The sequence below is a fragment of the Borostomias antarcticus genome (assembly GCF_949987555.1).
Source record: "Borostomias antarcticus genome assembly, chromosome: 8".
In the NCBI taxonomy this organism is placed as follows: Eukaryota; Metazoa; Chordata; class Actinopteri; order Stomiiformes; family Stomiidae; genus Borostomias; species Borostomias antarcticus.
This window is the reverse complement of record NC_140241.1, coordinates 15,811,741-15,839,143: the sequence shown is the minus strand read 5'-3', so window position 1 is coordinate 15,839,143 and position 27,403 is coordinate 15,811,741. Positions and strand designations below refer to the sequence as shown.

Sequence of the window (27,403 nt, the reverse complement as noted above, 5' to 3'; positions counted from 1 at the left end):
GGGTAGGGTAGGGTAGGGCTAGGTGTATGGGGTAGGGTAGGGATAGGACTAGGGGTAGGACTAGTGGTAGGGTAGAGCTAGGAGTAGGGTAGGGGTAGGGCTATGGGGTAGGGTAGAAGTAGGACTAGGGGTAGGGGTAGAACTAGTCTCGGAGCCAGACTCTCTACGGAGGAGAGAGTGTGGACTTCAGCCGCTTAGAATTTGTAAAAGGAAGTTCTTAAAAAAACTCATCACTTCCGGTCTGGACTGTCTACTACTCTCTAGGGAACTTTGACGGGATATCCACCCGTTTTTCCCCCAACTTCCTTCATGAAAATGTCTGCGTCTGAATACCAGACATAGTTGACAGTCCGGGCCGGAAGTCGACTCGTCTGGCTCTCGAGACTAGGGTAGGACTACCCCTACACAGCATGACTCCTCCCATCAGCATTGCCAGATGAGAAATGTTGAAGTATCGTACCATAGGCTTAAAATTATCGTATTTTGAGGAAAATTATCGCACGTGAGTCATAACCAAGAGAATGTGCAACCAAGAGATGTGCAATTTCAAAAAACACATAGGCTATTTATTAAGACAAACCTTTTTTAGCCTCATAAAACCATTCTCACATGAGCTCATTCTTTGTTTCTCTCTTCTGGCGTGTGAGGTTATGACTAGCCTACAGTACATCCAGCCACGACTGGAAGCCTGTTTATAATATGCATGGGAATAGTTTTGGCTATCATCTATTCTAATTAAATAACTGGGTTTACCTTCAAGTTCAAGCTCCACTCACTGTCTGTGGCTGTATTCTGTCGGTGTGCCTGTTGATGGGGAAGCCTACATATTTGATGCTGTCCAAGAGTCCCGCATTGTGTGCTATTTTCGACATTTAGCCCTATTGCAGTAACATGAACCTGAAACATATAAACCATAATTTCACTGAACGCTCAAGTGTTGAGCTACTGTAGATCAACATTTTCGTCCAACTCTCTTCACAATGGAAGTGGACAGGGACAGCAAAAAGGGAAAATGTGTAGCCTTTTCTGAGTCGGGAAGCTCATGGTTTAATCTTACTGTATGTTAGTATGCTTTTCTGTGAAATGTAGTTTATTTGCAAAGTAAAACGAATGTTGAAACAACAGTTACATTTGAACCAGAACTATTTCATCAACCGCACTACCACTGTAAACTTCCGCTCTGTTTACTTTGTAGAGACCACCCATAGTCATCCGCGGGGCGGCAGTTACAGCATATCCAGATCTTGTCAGGACTCAGGAAATGAATGACTAAACTGGTTACAACAAAGTGTCACAAAATGATAAAATTATCGTACATTATGGGATTTTGGGCATTATTCATTGTACATCGTACAGAGGGCAAAAGTATCCTACAAATACGATAATTATCGTACATCTGGCAACGCTGCCTCCCACACACAGGAGGAGTCATGCTGTGTGGGAGGAGTCATGCTTCTTGAATCTCGAGGCTTCTATTGGCTTATTACATCCTTTCCTCCTGCATCTCCTCACTGTGCTGAGTTTACTCTGGGGGTCAGGGTTAGGGTGCTGTTTACTCCTGGGGGGTCAGGGTTAGGGTGCTGTTTACTCCTGGTGGTCAGGGTTAGGGTGCTGTTTACTCCTGGGGGGTCTGGGTTAGGGTGCTGTTTACTCCTGGGGGGTCAGGGTTAGGATTCACATCATCCTCTCATGTGTCATCCTCTCACCTGTCTCTCTGGCCTCGTCCACAGGCTATATAGAAGAGGCGTGCATCATCCCTTGTCCCTCTGACTGCAAGCTGAGCGAGTGGTCCAACTGGTCGCGCTGCAGCAAGTCTTGCGGCAGCGGGGTCAAAGTTCGCTCCAAGTGGCTCCGGGAGAAACCTTACAATGGCGGGCGACCCTGCCCCAAACTGGACCACATTAACCAGGTGCGCAGCCCCAGAAACACCGCCCACACAGAGCTCTGGTACGGCCACGATCAACCGGTCAAATCATCTGGACAGAACAGTAAAACATGTACTGGTACAGTGAATGTACAATGTAATAGCAGTGAAGGTCTGGTAATGATAATAAGCTAGTGTGTGTGCAGTGCTGTTCATCACCTCCTCTCTCGCTGCTGCTGAGTTCAGCTCAGTTGAGAAGTCCTCACTAATGCCCCCAGGGAGGTTCGGTTGGTTCACTAAATGGAGTATATTCTCTTTATTTGAATGCGAAGAGATTTACAGCAGTGTATTAAGGCCGTGTTAATCTCTGTTTACCAATGTTTGTGTGCCAAAGCATTATGTGTTGTACAGTAGTTAAATTGTTTAACAGTACAGTAGGTTCTTTTATTTTTACCCTCGATAACCCTGTCAATGTTGTATGTGCATGTGGTGGTTAATCCTGTGTCATTTGAATTCCAACATGGTTGTCTTGATCCTCCCTCCCCTACTCAAGGCCCAGGTAAGTGTCCTGCTTTATAGTCACCATTCTCATCTTCCCTGTTCCAGATACTGCTCATTTTGGAAAACCAAAGAAACAAATGGCTTCATTCACAGTGTTCACTCCTCACCCTCAGTGAAGAGCAGATGATAAATGTCCCTGCAGCCTCAGTTCCTATCCTAGTTCCAGCCAGTTACTGTTGAATGACCTGCAGCATTAGAGCTTCCTGAATTGGATGAGTCCCTGTCTATGGATGAGTCCCTGTGTCCAGGTGTACGAGGTGGTGCCCTGTATGAGCGACTGCTCTCAGTACGTGTGGGTGGCCGAGCCCTGGAGCGTGTGGAAGGTCAGCAACGTTGACCTGAAAGAGAACTGCGGAGAGGGCATCCAGACCAGAAAAGTCAGGTGGGATTTCCCCAGTCCAGGAAACACAGTCTGAACACAGTGGCCCTCATGTATCAACGGAGCGCAGATCATATCGCACAAATGGTGGTACGACAGCGTCGACGTGTGATCTATCAAACATTCGTATGCCGCCTATCCCATCGTAGGACTGATAGGGCGTTGATAAATGTGGCGGATGAAATCAATCGTAATTAGAATATCACGCCCCTATTTATTCAGGTTTCTGAGGCCTCGCCTCTAGAGTTTACAACATGGAGAGGCATAATATGCCAAAAAAGAGGAATTTCTCTGAGGTGGAAATCGAGGTTCTAACCTCTAAACTGCAATCCAATAAATTGCTTTTGTTTGGCAGCCTGAAAAGCGGAATTAAAGGAGGCCGGAAAAATGCCGTATGGCAAGAAATTACCGCTAAGGTGAACAGTGTTTCTGTCGCCAATCGAACTCCACCAGAGGTAAATTTCTCATTTATCCTACATCTTTGACATGTGCAGTAGGTAAAACATGATTGCTCATATTACTATCATTAACATGTAGGTGAAGAAAAAATTGTCAGATTTGAAGCTCGGTCGGAGGTCGGATGGCTGTCTTTGGGGGCTGCGCTGGGCACGGCTCTCTGGGCACGAGCTTGTCTGGCTCCACAGGATCCCAGACAGAGCCATCTCCCCTTCAGCAACCCGATGCAACGCTCCACGGTGCCCCGTGTGCGTATGTGCGCACCGTTGTACCTGCGCTCCTGCTCTGTGGCAGGGTTGGCCAGTAGGTAGTCATCAGGGTCATCAGGTAGTCCGTGAGGGCATAACCTTGGTCACCTAGCACATGAATCATATCGAAATGTTAAGTCACTTAAATATTTGAAAATGTATTTTAACGCAGTAGTGGGCCTGCTTACCGAGGAGATGACTGCGTCCCTGCAGCGCACCCTCCTGTAGCCGTGTCCCCACGCTGCTGTTTTGCAGGATAAAGGAGTGGTGCGTCCCCCCAGGCCACCGGGCCACCATGCTCAGCAGGGATAGGCTGGCATCACAAATCACCTGCACGTTGATGGAGTGATAGTTTTTACCATTGATGAATGCGTAATCATTCACGGATGGAGGCCTCAGACGCACATGGGTGAAGTCAATCGCACCAATCACATTTGGAAACCCAGCAATCTCATAAAATTCTCTCTTAATCACGGTTTGCTGGGCATCATTGTACGGGAATGTGATGTACCGGCGAGTGAGGGACTTGATAGCCTCCAACACTGCCGGCATGGTCCTGCTGATGGTTGAATGTGAGATGCCAGACCTATCCCCCATCTCCCGCTGAAAGGACCCGGTGACCAAAAACCCCAAGGTAGAGAGCACCTGCACTGGCACAGGTACTGCATGAGACCGCCGGGTTTCCCTCTTTAAATGGGGCTCCAAATTATGGCATAAGTCCAAAAGGACATGCCTTGGGAGACGAAAGCGGCTGACAAGCCAGTCGTCACTCTCCATGAAGAGATTATCGCGGTCCCTGAAAACCCTCTCGCGTCTTAGGGGAACGTAAAGCTCCTCTAACAGTGCCAGGTCTGCCATTGCTGCGATTTCATGATTGTCGCTCTTGTTTAAATAGGCTAGTTGACTGAATGTCATCTAATAAGCAATCATCAATTAGCAATCAGTGATTTGAATTGCTTATGTCACCAGTAGACTGGCCTGCTAAAAAAGTAGGCTATTTTAAAATTTGAACAAAGCTGATTTTAGGCCCACGGCAACACATTTCGTTGATTACAAACAATTTGGAAATAGGCTACCTATTTATGTTATGTATATGCCGTAGCTGAGGCCTTTACAATATGTAGGCGTAATATTTTGCCATAGTCAACCTATTTGGATTGTTGAATTTGGCTGCAGAGGTTTGATGCCCGTCAGATTATAGGCTAATTTGACAATTCTCTGATTTGCGTGATGGAAACGGTAGGCTAGAGCTAGAGGCTGGCTCCCCACTCCTCAGACAGTTGTGTGGTCTACCAAGTAGGCTACGCTATACGGCTATCTTAAAATGAAAGCGAAATTAGGCTACTCTTACACTAAACACATGTTTACCCTGTTACTTGCAAACAATTCGAAAATACCAATTTATTATGTTAGGGATATATGACACATAGACATGGCCTTTACAAAATATATTTTTCCATAGGGTAGGCTCCATATTTAAAAGTGATGAATATGCCTAGTGGCTGCGCTGCGCTTATGCCAGTCTGAATCGGTCTCATGACGGTTCTCAAATTTGCATACACGGTCTCAGACTTGACGCAGTCTCTGCTCACGTCCAAATTGATACATGCCGATCTTGTCTTGAAAATGACCGTACGCCCAGTTTTCCGTCGTACGATCGCTTAGTACAGATGTGGGAAGTTAGAAATGTCACATGCTGCAGCATTTCACCTCGCGGTATTTGGCAGGGAAATCCCGTTGGAAATATCGTGGGATTTCAGACGGGTGTTATTTCGTTTTAGTGATGCACCCCCGCCAGGTGGCGTCTTTGAGTAGATTTAGCAGGCTGGGCTCAGTGTTTTTCTCCTATAGTCTACGAATGAAGCATCATTAAGTTTCACATTCTTTAATTTAAATGCTCTGTTGTAAAGCACTTTGAGCTGAATTTATCTGTATGAAAGGTGCTATACCTTGTTCTCAAACACATGTGTTCTCCATCTGGATGTAATTTAATTATTACGAACACCTATATCTAGGCCTACAGTAGCCTATCTATCTCGGTAACTGACGTCGGGTCAAGACGTGGTGGCTGTTTGGTCAAATGCGCAAAATAACAGTATTGTAAATATATTTGTTAGTAAAGATATGGTGAACGTGGGGGTTTTGCGTTTTGTTTCTGGAACGCATTCAACTGGTAGGCTACTCGTAAACCCCGGAAGTAAATTTGAAGACGGGGCATAATGTAGCCAAGTCTGAGCGCAGTAGGCTATATGGCTTCAGCACGATACAAAGAAAAAATAAGCTTGATCGACTTGTGGATCCATACAAAATTGACATAGTCGCCATGAGTAAAGATCACTCATTGCCAATCATATCCGGACATTAACTATCTTGTGCATAGATAGTGGCAGGTTTGACAGTGTGCGTTCACATGCACAATATACACAATATTTTGTTATTTGAATGATCTTGAATATATATCATTCAAATAAGAAAATATTGTGTATGTTTTTAGTTATTTATACCGGCCGCCAGCTGTGAGAGGCTATAGCAGAGGATATGTGCGAAGTGTATTTGAGCTGCCGCCTCAACCGTGCGTAAGAGCAGAGCGCATCAACTCGTGTGTAGCTACAACTAGTAGCCCATAGCCATTAAAACGGCTTATTGTTTTATTCATATATCAACTAGATAATTCGATAATAATGAGTAGCCTAGTAGGCTTAAATGAATTCAATAGGGCCAAATAAGCCTTAAGTTGTAGCCTAGGCTACAGTACAATCACAAGACGCATAGGCCTAGCCTATCGTAAAAAGCATTGCGTTCTCATAGGCCTATATTAACTTAGATAATTATTAATTATGCTCAGGTCATAATGTCTGTTGAAAATAATTCCCTCTAAGCAGAATTTGAATTGTATTAAAATAGGCTAAAATTAAATTTCCACATATTCTGATTCCTTCTAGGTCTATATAAAAAATTTTTTTTTTTTAATGTGTAGCCTAGGCTATAGGCTTCTGCGATGAACAAAACAGCCACAATGTAGCCTGCTTAGCGAGCAGTCTTCCATAAGTAGTGTAGGCTATAGCCTAACCATAATGTAATATATCTAGACTACATGCATTGTGGTATTTCTTTATATAGCCCAGCCTGCAATTGTTTCTCAATAAACAGTTATGTCATCCTCTGAGTCCGAGTAGGCTAATAGACCGGCAGCTCTAAATGCCTTCCCAATCAATGAGACATGGTTGTAAAAATGATGTTTTATTGATGAAAAGGGTAAAACTGAAAAACATGGAGTCATTGCATTGATCGATGCAGTCCGTTCAAATAGGCATCAAAAGATAAAGTAGGCCCATTTAAAATGACCGATTACATCTTCAAATCCCTTCTAATCTTGGCCTTTGATAGGGTTTTTTCCCGCTATACTGCCATTTATATCCGAACATTAACTATCTTGTGCATACAGAGCACAAACAATTAAACGAATAGATTTCCTCCCTGTCAGCCTACTTTTATTCTTTAGGTTTTACAGAATCGGCCTACAATGTCCACACATGCATGCGCCATCTGACTAGCTCGTCACTCGCCAGCGAACCTGGACTCTATTGTAACCCCCACCCCAAAATTATTTTATATTCAAATAAACTGGATGAACCGGTTTCCTAGCCCTGGATCGTGGGGGGGGGGGGGTTAGCCTGCGTTAGCGGGTGCTTTGCCATGACCGGCCATTGAATTCGCTAGTTTGATTGATAGATGGATGGATTTAACCTCCAAAGTAGATTGTGCAAGTATTGTATAGGCCCATGTGTAAGAGATGAATGGCTGTAACCATGAACTCAGCCAGAGGTAGGCCCTACTGTAGATTATCAGCATTATCACCAGTCTCAATTTATGTCTCAATTTATGTGTTGCCATTCATTTAAACCACCATCTCATCTAGACTACTTCTGTTGCTGCATTTTTACATTTATGCTTTCATGATTTTAGAGCGCAATAAACATTTTCCAGGATTCCAATAAGTCCATCCATTCATCCAACTTTGTGCTGAGCGCAGCGCAGGCTGGTAGCCTACTGTCAAGGATCACGACTGATGCACTCCCTAAACACGTCTCAACTCCCCAGACCATCAAGAGAATTTCAATACGAAAGACCTTGGGATTCCAGGAGTCAAGGCCGTTTCAGACGGGGAGCGACATTCCGCCTGCGTTCTCGCTCGGATCAGCGGGGGACGCACGCGTCCTGCGCGCAGCGGGGAAAGCTGACTACAATTCAGCTCTTGTCGCGGGCGGGCGTGTGCAGCCTAGTTCCATATGAGAACACTCCTCGGTCCAATTCCGTATAGTAGATCAGCCTGTGTACTTTCAACGAATGTATTATTAGACATAATATCATAATAATATATATAGCCTTCATCGACCTCCTGAGCTGCCTGCCTGATGGTCTCAGGGCTAAAGAGACCGCGCGTCGTTCCTCACCCTAACTATTGGCATGCTATCAATGAAAGAAAATTCATTGTAAATAAACATGGTTTTAGGCTATTGTTTTTATGTAGGCCTATAGGTTAAGGTTTTTGTGTTCATAAGGTAACGTCATTGTAAACGAAAGTAGCCTATAGCCTATAATCCAATTGACTGGAACCAGGGGGTTTGACAAAAGTTAAGAGGCAAAATAATTTGTCTTGACTGCATTCAAGATGTATCTTTCACATTAAAACTACATACAAAGCTGGGAATGCTAAGAAAATTGCATATGTTTGCAAACTAAAACAAGTGAACACAATTTTACAATCGAAAAATGCTTATGAGGCCATTATTTTACTTATATGGGGCACAAGTGGTTTCTCTTCCTGCTTCTGCCTAAGCCCTCTACAATACCACAACACAACGGTGTCATGTTTTACCGAAGGAGAAGTGAAGAAGACGGTAGCTAGCAGTAGCTAAAGCAGTTAGCTAATGTTAAGATCATTCCTCTAGCTGCTTTGCTGCTAATGCGAGTTTGTCTCCGTTCCTGCCCGAGAAACAGAAGTTGAACTAATAGCATCAAAATCAAAATAGCTACAGGAATCATCGTTGTAAAGTTAGCTATCTGCTTTTTAGCCACCGACAGCTACCGTTAATATTATGGAAGCTGCTGTCGTGAGCTAACTTGCTATCACGGTCTTATCGTGCAGCTTCACAGGCTGCTATTAGCCGACAGCACTAAAGTTGACAAAATCACACTTGCACATCATTAGAATTCCAACAATTTATATGGGATTTATCATTCAACTAAACATGGAACCTGAATACTACCTGATATTTTAACCTGCTGCCATCAGTGATCGGCGCGTCTGCTTGTTTGAGTCATGAATATTTTACGCAATTACATTCCATGTAGTGTCCCAAAACTGTTAAATCATTCCCCATGTAGTTCACTATGAGTCGCACTCAATACATCCATGGTAATAGGGAGGGAGTGAGTGAACCATTTCAAACACATCTCTGGTCATCTCCGTTAGCCATCTTACTCGTCCTGATGCCATGTTCCATATGAGAACACAGCCTAATGTATTAAACTTCTACTTGTCCCGACAGTTAACAGATATAGACCCGGCAACAGTTACAGAGATAGAAACTATAAATAGATAGGCTTTGTTCGTAATAATTAAATTACAACCAGACAGAGAACAAGGAGTTTGAGAACGGTAGGCTCATCTAATGTGCGAGATGAGCTACAGCAATGGGTCAATGAGTGGTATTACTGCGCCCCTATGGGCAGGCGAGCGGTGGTGCGGAATGCCGTAAAGCGCCTGTTAGAATACCGCGGGTCAAGTTACATTCTTATGTTCCCACATCTGTACATGAGGGCCAGTCTTCCTCTGGACAAAAGTGTCATTGGAACGTGTTTTTTTTTTTTACGTATTCATGAATGATTGTTTGTGAAAGCAGTGAGTGTTGTATGGATGAGAAGTATCAATATGTTCGACTTTTAAACAGAATCCTGTGTTTGGTCCATCGTCTCTCTGGCTCGTTCAGCTGCAGCTCAGCCACCGCTCGTTTGCATACCCACCTCTCTGACCATATAAGGTCGACTTCAAAGTGTTCCTTGACCAATCCCCCAGGTGCATGCTGAACACGGTGGACGGCCCGGCGGACCCAGTGGACGACTACCTGTGTGACCCGGAGGAGATGCCCCTGGGCGCGCGGGAGAGCCGGCTGCCCTGCCCCGAGGACTGTGTCCTATCCGACTGGACCACCTGGAGCCGCTGCAGCCTGGTAACCCCTGATCCTGGTAACCCCTGATCCTGGTAACCCTGACCCTGGTAACCTCTGAATCTGGTAACCTCTTACCCTGGTAACCCCTGACCCTGGTAAACCCTGATCCTGGTAACCCCTGACCCTGGGAACCCCTGACCCTGGTAACCCCTGACCCTGGGAACCCCTGACCCTGGGCCGGCTGAGAACCACCTGGCAGGATCCAGCCTGAGTCTGGGGGTGTGGGCTTAGCATTTTGGGGAACAGCCATTGGTTCCATGCCAGACAAACACAATTAGACAGAGACAGTGTGACTGAAATATGTCAAATAGTATTTGGATCCAGGTCCTGTGGAGAGCGACTGATAGAACGACATCAACTAAAGGATCTGCGGAGGCCAGCTGTGATTGGGTGATGAGATCTTCTTCTGTGATTGGGTGATAAGATCTTCTTCTCTCAGAGGCGTCACATGAGGGAGATGTCTTAACGCTGTAGGAATAGATTGTGAATCTTTCACAGCATGGGAAGCCATGGCGCCTAGGGGGCTCCTGGTCTCCCCATGTTTTATTAATTGTGGCAGCAAAGAAGTTATTGTCGGGGCCGTCCCCCCCCCCTCCCCAACCTCCCACTGTGACCAGTGACTGTAGAGACGTGTCAGAACAGACCCTGTGCGCATGAAGGCCTCCTCGCTGTTACTTCAGCCGAGAATTCAAGAGAATGTAATGTCCTGGGAATTCTGTGACAAAGGAGTTTTGTGATAGGGAAGAGTCCTCCATAAGGAGATGGCATAACACAAACTACAGAAATCATCTTATTTAGAGGAATGAATTATCAAGCAATTCCATTCTTATCCATTGCTCTAATTTTCTAATCCTTTACGCGTTATAGAGAATGTCTAGCAGCTCTGTATTTTTATAACTCCCGCCTCACTGAAGAGGAACGGTCTCTCCCATGTCAGCCCTGCACCAGGAACCACACGCGGGTTCGGACGGCGTATCCCATCCGCGCTGCCGTGGCCGGGAGACCGTGTCCAGACACCACGGACAAGGAGCCCTGCAACCTGAACTCAAACTGCTTCAACTACTTCTACAACATCACCGGTAAACAGCACCTGACACAGTACAGACAGTTATGCTGTGAACCACGACTGTGTCTGTCTACAGAACCTTGTTCAGATGCTTTGTCACATCTTTACATGTGGCTGGGAATAAGTAGGTCTGCCAACTTTGCTGACCCTGAATGCTGACTAGGACCAGCTCTCTGAAACTACTGGCATTGCATATGCATGCATATATTAAATAGTGCCCTCCTGTATGTGTTGCAGTGTAGTGGACTATGCAGTCTAATACCGCGTACTCCAATTAAACTGCATAAACATTCAGCAGAAGGTCACAGTAGGTTTCTTGTCGCTGTACTGTATCTTATCTCTCGTATCTATCCGCTGTGCACATCCACATTGAGATCAGCAGAGGTTTTTTTCCAGTCTCCCTTTTTCTCCCTTTGTCTGTCATTGGAGTGTCTGGATGGATTCCCAGAGGCACACCAGCCTTCCAGGGCATCTGCACATGAAATATGAACAGAGATCATTACTGGAGAGACACTTTTTCATGTTGATGGGTACCATCTTTTCTCTCTCTCTCTCTCTCTCTGTCTCTCTCTCTGTCTCTCTCTCTCCCACTCTCTCTCTCTCTCTCCCTCTCTTTCTCTCTGTAATCTCCCTTTTCCACTCCCCAGAGTGCCAAAAAGCTGTCTGGCGGTTGAGTGGAGGCGCAACAGAGCCAAGCTCTCAAACAACCTGCTGCAGCTATAAACAGCCACTCATCTCTGCCAGAAGGGGCGTTTGAGGCTCCCTGAGCCCCCGGTGACAGGACTGAAACTAGAGATGTGTTTATCTAGGGGCTCAGGGACCAAGTCCTCTGGATCAGAATCATATACTTTTGAGACTTATAGACTTTTGAGGGCTGGGGTCCTGCACTGTGTTCAATATCCTGTACTGGCTCAATAACAGCACAGTCAAGGTGCTGCTAGCCATTCTTTGACTCTTGGCATTAAAGGAGTAATAAAGGGAAAATGCATGTTTAGCCCTGTTTTAAGGTTACTTATGATCATATTCAATGGTTCAGATCAAAACGTTGACAAAACTAGCACTTTTGAGAAAGTCTGATAATTGCTCTACCACCGTTTTGGTCATATAATGGATGTTGGTGGGCACCTTGAAAAATCATTAAAATGATCTTTCTCTCGATTTTAAAGACAAGAAACTCACCGAGGTGTTAGTTGGCGTTCTGACATATAATTTGCCCGATTCTAGTTCATCTGGAAAGGCTTTTTAAAAAATATTTAGCATAGAACGATTTAGTCACAGCACATTCGTGTGTAAACTTCCGCAAACTAGGTAGCCTAGCAACATAAACAATAACAATAGCTACCGTAAGTAGTTCCGCTTCCTGAATCCCCTCTGTGGATTGATCTACACATCTACAACGGTGGCGTCAATACAAGTCAATGGATTGATTGAGTCATTGTATGATCATAAGTAACCTTAAAACAGGACTAAACATGCATTTTCCCTTTACTACTCCTTTGATGTTTCTTAAATAATTCCTGTAAAGCATCCATCTCTCTAGATCCTCTGCATCTGCTCCTGTACCAGAGGGCTCTTGAACTTTGAACCCCTGCTGTCATTCATCCTAGTTCAGCTATGCAGAGCAGATGTCAGGTGGCCTCAGGCAGGTCTCGCTGGATCATTACAGGAACCTCGGACACAATCTCAGGACGCTTTTCTTGTCAAAGGCATCAACTTTTTATGTCTGAATTTGAGATGATAAAAAAATTGAAATACACCAGTCACTCAAATTAAGGGTGTTTTCACACCAGCGGGTTTATTCCGCGTTTCCCTCGTATTACGATTCATTTTGGCATGTGTGAACATAGAAATTGCGACCGGTTCCGCAACAAACCAACCGCGTCGAGCCCACCTGGAGAGGGTTGTCTCGTCTCAATTCAAGCGTTCTCCCTTACGATTCAGTTGTGGTCTGAAAGCATCTGGCCCTCAAAACGAAAGCTAGCCGGAAACCAACTCCTACACTATCGCAAACATTGCCGTACATGAGGACTCACTACTGTCGCAACACACAACACTGGCCGAACAGAATGTCATCATCAAAAGTATAAGAGCTAACATTGCGTACGTCTCCTGTCTAGATTTCTGCACACTGGAAATACGCACTTATACTTATGTAGGTTTTATTCGCCATTCGAAAATAGATCCGCGTCCGTCACATATTATGTTCCTACCGAAACCGCACATAGGTTCCCGCACATAGGTTCCTGCCCCTGTTACAACAACTCTGTATTGTACTGTACAGTATGTACACCCGAAAGTACCATAACCTACCCATGACGAATGTATAGCCTTCTATTCTTCTATTGAAAATAAACACCCCGCGAGGCCCTCTATTCTGACCAATCAGAAGGTTGTCTGCAAGCGAAGCGTGTTGGAGGAGTGTTCAGAATTGATCTGTCTCGATTGGGTATTCTGCCGTGTGAACACAAACTGGAACTAAGGATAGTTGCAACATTGTATCAATTTCGTTCCGATTCCCCTTGAATCGGAACGAAAAATAGGTTTGACTTGAAAAGGAATCCCGTCCTGTACTTACGCACCAGTGCCAGTTCCGTTTGTCTGGAGGTCATTTGGATGGTTGGGTTCTTCTCTCTTCTGGTCCAGACTGGAGCACCTGTCAGCTGAGCCCCGGCGCCGTGTGCGGGCCCGGCATCAGGACCAGGATGCTCGACTGTATCCGTGGCGATGGCAAGTCTGTCGACCTCAAATTCTGCGAGGAGGTGAGCCACCAGTCAGCATTCTCTCTGTCTTGCGTCAGTTGCAATTTCTGTTATTAATATTAATAATAATAATAATAATACATTTTTATTTGTATAGGACATTTCATACAGAGACTGCAGCTCACACACAAAACAAACAACACAAAAATAATAATAAATAAACCATGTAATAAAATAAGCCACAGTAAAAACAAGATTAAGCCACACAATCCAAGGGACATAAAACAGGGAAGATCAATAAGTAAAAGAATAAAACAATTTAAAGAAAAATAGTTTAAAAAAATTGATAAAATGAATATTTTAAATTTTTAAGTGTATTGCTAAATATTAGCAAGATTAAAAAGCTATGTTTTCAGTTGCCATGTAAAAATGTCTACTGAGCCCACCTGTAATATTTGTTGGTACAGTACAGTGTTCCACAGTTTAGGAGTGTAGTGGATGAATGCAGCTTCCCCAGTTTTATTTTGGGGGACTTTTGGAATGTTTAAAAGAGCTGCTATAGAGGACCTAAGGGCTCATGAAGAAACAGAGAGAGACAAGGAATCAGGGATGTAGGAGGGTACTAGATTGTAAAGAGTTTTGTATACCAGAAAAACTTAAAATCAATTCTAAAAGATACAGGATGCCAGTGGCTAAAACAGGAGTAATATGCTCTCTTCCTGGTTTTTGTTAAAAGTCTAGAGCAGTGGTTCTTAACCTGGGTTCGATCGAACCCCAGGGGTTCGGTGAGTCAGTCTCAGGGGTTCGGCGGAGTTCAAGACACACACCCGACTCATATGATTTGTGATGACACGCCCCGCTTGGCCATCATTGGCTGCAGGTGATCACGCTACATCGCTTGGCCTATCTGTGCTGCAGGGAATTTGGTGCGCTCAGTAGTCGACTTTCTGAACTGGTCTCTGAAAGGCAACAGCAGAAGTCACACTGATTTGCAATAAATATTCATTATTATGTTTTTGTTTTTGTGTGAAAATCATGTTTTGATGGTTTTGTTCTTTGAACACAGTGATGTTGATGCACGGTTCATTTTGTGCACCAGTAAAATATATACCTATGTTTTGAATTTGAAAAAATCTTCTGGAAAATCTTGGAAAAATTATTTTTCCAATTAAGGGTTCGGTGAATGCGCATATGAAACTGGTGGGGTTCTGTACCTCAAACAAGGTTAAGAACCACTGGTCTAGAGGCAGAGTTCTGCATTAGCTATCATTTCTCAAAGGTTTTTTGGAAGACCAGTAAAAAGAGCATTGCAGTAGTCCAGTCCACTTGAGACAAAAGCATGAATGAGCTTCTCAGCATCCTGTTGATTTGAAAACGGGCATACCTTGGAAATATTTCATAGGTTGAGGAAAGCTGTCTTAATCACCTTGTTTATACGGGATTTAAAATTTAAAACAGTTTTAAGTTACAACTAGACTAGTCCTAAATGTCCTAGCCTATTAGAAAGAGCATCTCTTTTGGTTTCAGGGCCAACTAAAAGTACCTGTTTTCATTTTTAAAAGTATTGCTATTGCTGTCATTTTTGTAAATAGTAAATAACTTACATTTGGAATTTGGAAATTGAGTTTTAAAGTTTATCTGTAGCATAATCTTGGAGCCATCAGCAACATTTCACTGTGACTGTACACCGTACATTACATGTGACAAATAAAAGGAATCTTGAATCTGATCCATTGATTAATTCTAGTCAGACAGGTAGTCAAGGAGCATAAGGCATTTACAGTTACATCAGAAATATATTTGTGTATCATCAGCATAGCTACGAAAATTAACATTTGGCTCTCTGATTATACTACCTAGCGGTAGCATATACTGTATGAGCTAATGAAAAGGGGGCCAAGACAGCTTCATTGTGCAGCACCAAAAAGATATGTAATATTTCTCATTTCCAGGACTAATATAAAATTGTCTCTCTGCAAGGTCGAAACAGACCAACCCAGCTTTCTAGATGACTGATTAGAATGCTGTGGTCAATTGTGTCAAATGCAGCACTCAAATCTAAACCTACAACGGAGAGTTTGGATACTTGATTCTGATTGGCTAGCATCCGTTGTAAAATACTCTGTAACCCACGGCTGCAACCACATAACAATTAGTATTAATGCGCCATCAATCTCATTGACGAGGCTATTGATAAGATCAAGCGGTAGGCTACTATGCTTTGCATAGCAACAACTCGCAGCATCCTCGCCTTTTTCATATCCTATTACAAAAACGCACTCATCAGTCCAACTCCAACACTTCCACAACCCTACCAGCAAAAACGAGTGCTCTGGAGAACTGTTTTAATAACTGCAACATAGCTGGAAATGTTCAAATAAACGTGAACCACCCGAATTATGCCTTATGGCTTATGTGAACAAGGCCAACCCAAATAGGTGAGATAGCCTATCTCACCTATCTGGCAACCATTTCATTCAGAACTATAGCCTATAGCGGAAGATTATATAAATATTAAAATGATAAGAATGATCAGTAAATAAATGATTGAATGTTACTATTGTGTGTTTTTTTGTGAATATAGATATGTAGTAACTGTTTTCGAAAAGCAATTGACCTCTGCTATCGCGTTGGGCCTAACAACGCCCCGTAGCTGTTGTAAAATCCTGTGTAACCCACTGCCTCTCGTGGTCAATTGCTTAAGTATAAGAACCCTAACCCTTAGAACTGAGACCTTTTACCTCAGTACTGAGTCTAAGATAATTGACTATTTTAGTTAGAGCAGTCTGTGTACAATGATTAGATTTAAAACATGGCTGGAGGCTTTTTAGAATACTGTTTTCATTTAAAAAGTTGTTTAGTTAAAAGAAAACAGCTTTTTTCAAGTATCTTGCTCATGAAGAGTAAGTTGGATATAGGTCTGTGATTGCTTAGCCCTATAGGCCTGTAATTACTTAGCACTCTGTGGTCTAAATTTGGTTTCTTCAACAGCAGTTTCACAACAGCAGTGTTAAATGTGTTGGGGAATATTCCAGTCTCAAGGGATGTTAATGACTTTTAGAGGGGAATATTCCAGTCTTAAGGGATGTCAATGGCTTTAAGAACAGATTTGGAGACTATTAAGAACATTTTGTTGTTGTTGTAGGGATGGGGTCAAGACAGCAAGTTGAAGGCTCTGTCTTACAGTCTTACGGAGATCTGCATCAGATTAAAATTCCTTATAACTGCTGGCTTGTAATGGGGCAGATCATAAAGGGATACTAGTGTTTCTGACAATACCAGCTCTAATAGCTGTTAATTATCCTGTTCATATTCATCCTCAGACTGAACCACACACAACTGACGCTTAACCCCCCATGACCTGCTGTCCTGACTGACCTTTAACCCCCCATGACCTGCTGTCCTGACTGACCTTTAACCCCCCATGACCTGCTGTCCTGGCTGAATAATTCAGAAGCACATCAGCTTTTCTGTGCCCATAATGAGCTTCCAGCCGGCCTACCGGATACCCGTCATGTCCTGTTCCAGAGCAAAGGCTCCTGAGAATTGTATTATCCAGGCTCAGACTGAAGCATCCCGTGAGCAGGGTTGATGGAACCAGCAGGACTCTGCTGTTTGAGTGAATGATGAGATCCCTCTCCCTGCAGCTGGACAGGAAGTGGCAGCTTAACACTTCCTGTGTGGTGGAGTGCCCTTTCAACTGTCGGCTGTCTGATTGGTCGCCCTGGTCGGAGTGTTCACAGACTTGCGGACTGGAAGGTACAAAAACCAGGCACCTGTATATTCATACAGTCACAGAGACACACACACACACACATACGCACACGCGCGCTCACTATGGGGTGTGATTCGTGCCAGCGTAACAAACACTCAGTGCTTTCGTCGCCTGCATTGCGTGTATAAAGGTACTTTGGCGAGCTGATTAATAGGCGTGCATATACGCACGCGTTACGAGTTGCTCGCATTCTCAGAGGGTGACGTGTCAAAAGTGCCGTGCCATTTTTGCGCACATGCATGTAACGTTTGCACGCTCGTGTTAAGTCAGCGGGCACTAGAAGCTGCGAGCGGGGCTCATTTGTCCATATTGAATAAAAATTAAGAATATTTATTGCACTCAATCAAATTCCAGGACCCTCCTTGCATAACTTTTCCTAGATATGTGTCGTTTTATCTCCACTATCGCTACATTTTCAAATAAGAGCGCGCATCATCAACTAGCTGTAGCATAGGGGTGCTGAGGATCAGCACCAAAACACGTAGGCTATAATAGTATAAGAATGTATTTTGTATTTTGACATACAGTAGGCTATGGCGCAAAAGGGATTGTGAGTGTAGGCTACACTAATTAGCCTACAATCAACTAGGATGGGCTCCATAGCCTAATGATTATCAATCCCAGCTGTGCGTAATTATGCGTCCTGTGTAGCCTCTAAATTGATCTTGCTTTTCATTGTAAAATATTATGCTAGATGTGCTTCAGTTTTAGGAGTCAAACCATGGCATGCCAGCCTTAAAGGGCAATGCTCGTTTTTGACAACCTGGACCTTATTTACGACATATTATAAGAAGTTTGACTCACCGAGATCACTTTTGTGTAGTTCGGAGGCCTGTAGAAGAAATTTAAAATCCAGCGCGAGCCAGTATATCCATGTAATGACGGTGATCGGGGCACCGAGAAGGCAGTTTCTCAAAATCTATTTTCGGCCGCTAAACGGTTGTTTTCATCAATCAGATTGGATGAATCGACAGTTGAGATTCCTCAACGCGAGGCATTGTTTCGGTTTTCAAATACGGGGTCTTTAGCCTCTGTAATATGATCTTTACACGCCTTTCCCCACTTGCTCCAGCACGCATGCGCACAGGCCAGCGCGCAGACTGGCTATTCTCCGGCTCACATTCTCTGCGCTACGATCGTTGTTGGTGCCGAGAATATTGTCGTCGTCATTCGTCAGCAACAATCCGATCGTAGCGCAGAGAATGCGAGTGGTGGTAATTTGAACACAAGTGAATCAAAATGATAATTGTTTGCACTCGATCAAATTCAAGGACCCTCCTTTCATTACTTTTCCTAGATATCAGCGTTTTTATCACATGTTTACATTTCGGCCATTTGTCTAGACTGCAGTGCTCTTTTCTGTCAGCAGATGTCGCAGGCGGGTGATTTATATTTGTAGCATAATGTATGTGTTATAATTATGTGCAAAATGATGACAATCACCTAAATCAAAAACAATGAAGCACATGTATTGCTATAGTTCGTTACCAAATGTTAGGCTTGTAAGACTCAACTTAATCATTATTAATTCCGCTATTCCTAAATATCAGAAGAGATCTGTCTCACTCGCTCTCGGAGCAGGTATTGCGCAACACAAAGCAGGTATTGCGCAACATAGCCACTCGCGCCAGGAGACCCGCTCTGAGAGACAGAGAGAATGAGACAGTCTTTTTCTGTGAGGGAGGAAACACGAGCAATATTTTCAATCATGCTTTCCATTGATGAATCACGAATAATGTATATAAACAGTGCAAATAAAAATAAATCGAAATAATAGGCCTATTGTGCAAAAAAACGAATTGTAGGCTACATTTGAAAGTGTTCAGCCTGGTGTAGGCTGGCCTATAGGCAAAAAAATGAATGCATTGATACTGCAAAATGGTTTCATTTGAGCTGAACACTACACAACTGATTTAATAATTTCTATAATATCAGGTGATTGCTTTGAATGTTACAAATTAGTTGAAACAGTGGTAGCGATTTGCAACCTGGTAGCCTACAGTCTGGGGAAGCGTTGGGCCTTCCCGCGCCACCACAGAAGTGTGTCTTCGCTCGCTCCAGCTCATCTTGAGTTGACGGCATAGTCCTCCTCCCCAAAGAAAGACCTGTAGGCCTGTTGTTTATTTCGATTTATTTTTATTTGCAGTTTTACATTATTCTATATGTGTTTTTTTGTGGACCAATGTTTGAATAAAATTTGGCTTCAAAACGACATCTGGTAATTTACCTACATTTGATTTATTTTATTTAGAAATAGATAGCCCTCTATTGACAAGAAACACGTGTATCTGAACATTTGTTTTAAATTGCTAAGAAAGAGTCATTCAGATATTAGGCTTTATTAAAAACAAGTTGCTTAACATGTGCGAATTCCATTTATTGAGAATGCATTACCAATGGGCAAGGACGAGATTAGAACCAGCTATGATTTAAGGGCAACTGACCTTACACGTGCGGCTGCTAACACGTCTGCTGTGCTAGCAAGGCACTGGCACGTTTGACACGTCGCTATGCAATTTCTGCACACATTACAAGACGGTCGTACGTACGTACATCTATGATTTTACCAAACTGTCATGTGTAGTGTTGGTGTCGCATATGTGAGGCGCATCTAACCTGTAGTGTTGCCGTCACGCACACGATGCGCAATACGTGTAAACAACATGTGCACAGCGTCTGCGTGACAGGTACGTTACAGCTATGAGACGTCTGTCTCTCCATTGTTTGTCAATGGAAATTATACACGTGCGTTTAGACGTTTGATGTCATCGCGTCTTCTTAAGTAGGCGCAAGTCAAGCGTTTCAGTATGGTGTGCTGGCACTAATCACACCCCATAGCGCACACACACACACACACACACACACACACACACACACACACACACACACACACACACAGTGTATATTCTGTTGTTTTTCCACTCTGATATGACCTGTGACATAATCACACAAGATGACTCACCACAAGATGAGGTCAGATGCGTCATTGAGTTTGTGAGAGAGACTGTATGACTGTAGAGAGATGCTCTAAAGTTAAGCATCCCGACTTAACAGCGGTGACTATTCTGGTGTCACTCACTCACTCACTCACTCACTCACTCACTCACTCACTCACTCACTCACTCACTCACTCACTCACTCACTCACTCACTCACTCACTCACTCACTCACTCACTCACTCACTCACCCCTCCCCTCCCCCTCTCCTGCCCCATAGTGCTGGCTGGTGGATGTGACAGGCCTTAAATTCACTCTGAGCTGCTTTCGTTTTCACGTTGTAAAAAATCACCATTATAAGACAAGTGTTGATCGCTAAAACAAAACAGAACTACAGTTTACGGACGCCAGAGCCACAACACTGACAAAGACTCATACTAACAAGTTAAAGAATGAACCTACAGTAGCCTGTTACTGTATGTGGTGCTGATAGTAGCAGTAGTACCTGTAGGTACTTTATTGATCCCTGGGGGGAAACTGCAAAATGTATATTAACAGGGTGTTGTATCAGAGTGTGTCCCTTGCTGATGACCTCACATCCTGTGTCTGTGTGTATGTGTGCATGCGTGCGTGTGTGTGTGTGTGTATGTGTGTGCTGCAGGGAAGATGTGGCGGAGGCGAGCAGTGGTGCAGGCGTCCCAGGGGGAGGGGCGACCCTGCCCCCGCCAGATGGAGCAGTGGAAGCCCTGTACCGTCAGACCCTGCTACCGCTGGCGCTACAGCCCCTGGTCCGCCTGCAGAGTGGAGGTGCAGCAACGCACTCCTAAGGCCTGATTCATAGTCGACGCAAACAACGCAAGCTACGTTGTGAACGCAAGCTCCAACATGACTCGAGAGCTTTGTGCGTTCTGTGTTTTCGGCATGACACACGCAAGGACGCAACGAGATCTTGCGTGGCCTTGCGAAGCTTGCGTTGCTTGCGCTTATGTAGTTTGCGTCGACTATGAATCCGGCCTTAGTCTGGTCTTTCACTCAAGTTTCTTACTGAGCTCAATTGTTCTCTTTCTCTGTCTGTCTCAACCCATCCTATAATTACCCACAAGCACCTAGACTAGTGTATTCCACTGACGACCCCTGACCCTAGCCCAGTAACCCCTGACCCTAGCTCTAGCGTGTGCTGTCCATGTGTGTCCAGAAGGTGGCGTGTGGGGAGGGCGTGCGGGTCAGGAACCTGACGTGCGGCGTGGGGGAGGGCAGCGCGGTGGAGGAGGAGCTGTGCAGCGGGCTGAAGGTAGCCGTCGACGGAGACCCACAGATCACCCTGAGGGAGACGTGCACTCTCCCCTGTCCAGGTAACTGACCACACACACCTGCCCCAGACTCTCCCATGTCCAGGTAACTGACCACACACACCTGCCCCAGACTCTCCCCTGTCCAGGTAACTGACCACACACACCTGCCCCAGACTCTCCCCTGTCCAGGTAACTGACCACACACACCTCTCCCAGACCCTCCCCTGTCCAGGTAACTGACCCAATACACCTGTCCCAGACTCTCCCCTGTCCAGGTAACTGACCCAACACACCTGTCCCAGACTCTCCCCTGTCCAGGTAACTGACCCAACACACCTGTCCCAGACTGCCCAGTATGACACATCTACAGTACCTCCACGTCACTCCACAAAAAGCCCATCATTATCACCTCAAGCAGGGCTTTACCGTTTTTACATTTTTAAAAAGTATTTAACTTTACATAATTTAACCTTAAAGGAGTAGTAAAGGGAAAATGCATGTTTAGCCCTGTTTTAAGGTTACTTATGATCATATACAATGGTTCAGATCAAAACGTTGACAAAACTAGCACTTTTGAGAAGTCTGATAATTGCTCTACCACCGTTTTGGTCATACAATGGATGTGGATGAGCACCTTGAAAAATCTTTCAAAAACATTCCCTTTACTACTCCTTTAATATATATATATATATATATATATATATATATATATATATACATACAGTAGGACCCCACTTATCCGAACCCAACGGGACCGAAGGTCGTTCGTATCTCTGAAATGTCCGGATGACTGAAACTTATGTTAAAATGCACCAAATTCAAAAAGTGGTATACTTGTTTCATATAGACTCATAATATACCAATAAATACCCTTGTGAAAATGAATCAAAATTGCAATCAAATAGCCAACTAAACTCATATATCCTAGCCTATAATAGACCTACAGTAGCCTATAATACAAATAAACGAATGTCCACTTGAGTGCGTGCTTTGATCAAATACAGTACTTTATTCTCAAATGAGGCGTACGCTGCATCGATAGGCTACTGTATTCGCAGAACAAAATGGTATAGCCTAAAAACAACCCAACATTAGAACAATTAGAGCAAATGATAATCAATAAATAAATAAATGAAATGACAGACAAGTTGTCGTGTCTTAGGCTATTGTAGCCTAAAAGAAAGTCTCTAAAACAACCGATGTAGGCTAACGTGGCCTAGGCTGTAGGCTATTATTTAACAAATACAGTAGATCTAGTAGGCTAATCCACATGCCCACAACACGTCTGTGTTCCTGAAGTCCATTAACTGGGAACGAAAAATGACTCGTTGCTCCTCTGCTTCAGGTTGCTGACACGCTTTCTGGCTACCAAGGAATGCAGCTCTCGCGCAGCAGACTCGTTTGCGTTTTATGCTCGACATTAGAGTAACAAAGAAATGAAACGTGACAGTAGGCTACAGCCTACAGGCAACATACAGTTCTGTTTTTATTCACAGTAGGATACAGTACTGTAATGAAAATCCCACCAGTAACCAGATAGCAGGCTAAAAAAAAAAAAAAAATTTTTGTCTGTCCGGTAGACCGGGAGGTTCGGATCTCTGAAGTTCGGATGAGTGGGATCCTACTGTATATATAATATAAAGTAATTTGTCCTTGTTTTTCTCAGAGTGAGCATGTGTGTGTCCACTCCTCCCCAGGTGAGTGCTACCTGATGGAGTGGTCATCCTGGGGCCCGTGTGTCAGCGTGTGTGTGAAGGGCGCTGGGCTGGACTTCGGCTCGGTGCAGGTGCGCTCGCGAGCCGTCATGGCCCAGGAACCAGAGAACCTGCTGCTGTGTCCGGACCAGGACTGGCAATCCCGGCCCTGCTCTGGTGAGACCACTGGCGCTGGCTGTGCTAAACTGTTTATAACAAACTGAACATAACAAACTAATCATAACAAGCTGATCATAACAAACTGATCAGAACCAACTGATCAGAACAAACTGATCATAACAAGCTCATCATAACAAACTATTGGGGACAGACTGTAACTGAGGGCAGAATTATTATAGTCGTTTACCCTGTGGCCAGGTCCCAGAATGTTTCCAGAAAGGGATTCATTATCCATCCATCCATCCATCCACCCACCCACTTATCCGGAGTCGGGTCGTGGAGGCAGCAGTTCCAGCAGGGGTCAACCAGCTCTGCCTGGGGAATCTTTAGCCGATCACAGGCCAGTGCGGAGATGTAGTCCTGCCACCTGGTCCTGGGTCTACCCCGCAGCCTCCTCCCAGCCGGACACGCCTGGAACACCTCCCTAGGGAGGCGCCCAGGAGGAATCCTCACTAGATGCCAAAACCACCTCAACTGGCTCCTTTCGACGCAAAGGAGCAGCGGCTCTACTCCGAGTCTCTCCCGGATGACTGAACTTCTCACCCGATCTCTCAGGGAGACCCCAGCCACTCTCCGGAGAAAACTCATTTCGGCCGCTTGTATCCGTGATCTCGTTCTTCCGGCCATGACCCATCCTTCATGACCATAGGTGAGGGTGGGGACAAAGATAGACCGGTAGATCGAGAGCTTTGACTTTTGGCTCAGCTCTCTTTTCGTCACAACAGTGCGGTAAAGCGACTGCAGAACCGCACCAGCTGCTCCGATTATCTGGCCAAAGTCTCTGTCCATGGTTCCTTCACTCGTGAACAAGACCCCCAGATACTTGAACTCCTTCACTTGGGGTAAGGACTCATTTCTTCATCTCCTGCTGAGAACCATGGGCTCAGATTTAGAGGTGCTGATTCTCATCCCAGCCGCTTCACACTCAGTTACGAACGATCCAGAGAGAGATGGAGGTCGCAGGCCGGAGGCCAACCCCGACTGGAAAGGAAAATGACTTATTGCCGAGGACACAGACACAGCTCTCGCTCTGGGTGTACAGCGATTGGATGGCCCTAAGTAGGGACCCCCTCACCCCATACTCCCGCATAACCCTCCACAAGACCTCTCGAGGGACCCGGTCATAAGCCTTCTCCAAATCCACAAAACACATGTAGACAGGTTGGGCAAACTCCCAAGCCCCCTCCAAGATCCTTCCAAGAGTGAAGAGCTGGTTGGTTCCACGACCAGGACGAAATCCGCATTTTTCCTCCTCAATCTGAGGTTCGACTATCGGCCGGATCCTCCATTCCAGCACCTTAGAATACACTTTCCCTGGGAGGCTGAGTAATGTGATGCCTCTGTAATTGGCACACACCCACTGGTCCCCTTTTTTGAATATTTGAATATTTTTGAATACAAAGACGTTTGACTCACCGAGATAACTTTGGTGTAATTCGGAAGCCTGTAGAAGAAATTTTAAATCCAGCGCGAGCCAAGTATATCTATGTAATGGCGGCGGACGGGGCACCGAGAATGCAGTTTCTAAAACAATGTTTTCTGCCGCGAAACGGTTGTTTTCATCAATCTATTTTTATGAATCGCTAGTTGTGCTTCCATAGAGTGAGGGCTTGTTGTGGTTTTCATGCCTCTGTAATATGATCTTTAGAAACATCTTTAGAAACATCTTTAGAAACATCTTTAGAAACGAAATAAAGATTCCCCACTTGCTCCAGCACGGAAGCACAACTAGCGATTCATAAAAATAGATTGATGAAAACAACCGTTTAGCGACAGAAAATACATTTTTTGAAAGCTGCATTCTTGGTGCCCCGTCCGCTGCCATTACATGGATATACTTGGCTCGCGCTGGATTTTAAATTTCTTCTACAGGCCTCTGAATTACACCAAAATTATCTCGGTGAGTCAAACATCTTATAATATGGCATAAATAAGGTCCAGGTTGTTGAAAAAGAGCATTCGCCTTTAAAGGCGGAATAAAGTGGTTGAACGTGACACATGCCAGTTATCTTTAGGTGACATAGAACAGAATATCAATTTTGTTATTCAGTCATTTTTAAGTACTATAAAACTCCTTTTAATATGCCCAAATTTCCCCCTCTCCATGCTCACCTCGTTTTGTGGGCGTGTCAAATAGGGCGTGTCAGTCAGAAATGATTGACAGGCCGCGGCCCCAACTCCCACACATTTGTTGTTTGTAACCATAGTTACCTCGACACCAGGAAGTGTACAGGCATTTACAAAGTCCTTAATATAAGAAGCATAAGATGTCACACTACCCCCAAACATTATAAAGATACACGCTACCTAACAGGTCATATCCTCGAATCTTAGTAGGTGTCCATAAAAGCCAGTTGAACACTGAAACGTTACTGTTCTGGGATCTGTCAGTTGTGGTGATATAAAGGAATCGAGCAGAATACCACTGCAATAACTGATTATTAGTCAGATCAATTAAATCATTATAGCTTGTTTCATATAGCCTACAAAGGCAACACAATGTGCGCTTTACAGAAAGGGGGAGAGGATGTAGCCTACTTATCCTACCCCTAATTATGTGGGAAACTGCACGCGTAGCGCAGCGATTCAGTATAAAAGTCAAAGTCATAAAAGTTTGAATTAGAAGTCGCCGTTGGTCTGTGATTCAAGTCAATAATGTTCAAAAGGGATGTAGTGTTGGCTTCGGTCACAAGGGGGAGCTCTGGCTCTGCCTATGTGGGTGAGGCCCTGGACGCGGGTGGCTTAGCGTTAGCTGAAAGCTATTGTTTACTAGTAGTGGCTCTAGTTAGCAGGAGGCTAGCTATTCATTAGCAAGCTGTTAGCGGTGGGTATTGCTTGGTTAGAGGCTAGCAGGGATAGCTAAGCTAATTACTAGTTTGAGACTAGGGTCTAGCCGAGGGGCTAGCGGATAAGCTAACAAGTGGTTAGTGGCGGCTAGGGTCTAGCTAGTGTCATAGAATTTACAACTGGCCTCAAGACCTTTCTATTCCAAACACCTTACACTTTTGTCCAACCGTTCACATAGCTGTGCTAACCTACAGGATGGCCTCCAGGAGGCCATACACCTAGAAATCTGTCTACACCAGAATAACCATCCTTTGTCCCTTTGTCTCCAAGAAATTGCTGCCTTTTCCCATGTCACATGTCTGTATTCTCGGCCACGCCTGCCATTTCATATGACGTACAATGGATTAGCCAATCACATCCTGGAAGCGCCGTACCTGTGTTTTGCTTGAATATAAGGCAGCGCAAGATCAGGAGGCTTCACTTCTTTGGATGAACCACTCATGTTGCGTTGTCCAGGACGTCCTTGCGCTCGTATGTTTTCTCAATAAACCAGACTTAACCTTTTGAGCGAATCTTGATAAATCCTTTTTTGACTAGATCAGTTAAAATCCATTACACTAGCGGCCAGCTGTAGTTGTTAAGCTAACTGTTAGCTTGGGGGCTAGTGCATTAGCAAGCGGTCAGCGGTGGCTATAGCTTGGCCGGAGGCTAGCAGTTATCACTAAGCTAACTGCTAGATCGGGCCTAATGCGTTAGCAAGCGGTTAGTGGTGGCTATGGCTTGGCCGGAGGCTAGCAGTAGTTGCTAAGCTAACTGCTAGCTCAGGCCTAGTGCGTTAGCAGGGGTGCTAACCGGGGGGAGATGGTAGCTAGCAGCTACAAGTGTGCTGGGAAATGGTTATCAGCTAGCCTGGGCCAGCGAAGGTTATCTCTGTTAGTGAAACAATCTCAGCTTTGAATTCACCAATAAACGAGAATATACAGAGGCTAAGTACATGCGCATGCAGTTAAGACAATCTGGTAATTGTCATGTAAGCGTGGGACTCTGAAGGAAACTGCGTTACCGAGAACAACTGCTGATTAGCTACCTTTACTTAGGCTAATATGGTTATTCTGTCACACAACTGTGACATCACGCACTATGTTCGGGGAGAAGAGTGCGTCTTTCGTGGGCGGAGATCAGTCTCGCGCGCACAAGTACAAAGGGACTGGTAGGGGGGAGCGCTTGCTCTGC

General features: G+C 44.6%; 1 protein-coding gene across 1 annotated transcript in view; it reads left to right on the top strand.

Annotated features, from left to right (window-relative positions):
• Positions 1-27,403, top strand: part of thsd7ab (thrombospondin, type I, domain containing 7Ab) — a gene marked incomplete at both ends in the record, with an annotated part of 328,169 nt that overhangs the window by 294,265 nt on the left and 6,501 nt on the right. The window contains 9 exons of the mRNA XM_084442488.1: positions 1,731-1,909; positions 2,674-2,807; positions 9,588-9,741; positions 10,679-10,820; positions 13,451-13,566; positions 17,154-17,265; positions 20,879-21,024; positions 21,413-21,569; positions 23,207-23,380. Of these exons, the coding sequence (XP_084298614.1) occupies positions 1,731-1,909; positions 2,674-2,807; positions 9,588-9,741; positions 10,679-10,820; positions 13,451-13,566; positions 17,154-17,265; positions 20,879-21,024; positions 21,413-21,569; positions 23,207-23,380 (1,314 nt within the window). The remainder of the gene's footprint in view (positions 1-1,730; positions 1,910-2,673; positions 2,808-9,587; positions 9,742-10,678; positions 10,821-13,450; positions 13,567-17,153; positions 17,266-20,878; positions 21,025-21,412; positions 21,570-23,206; positions 23,381-27,403) is intronic.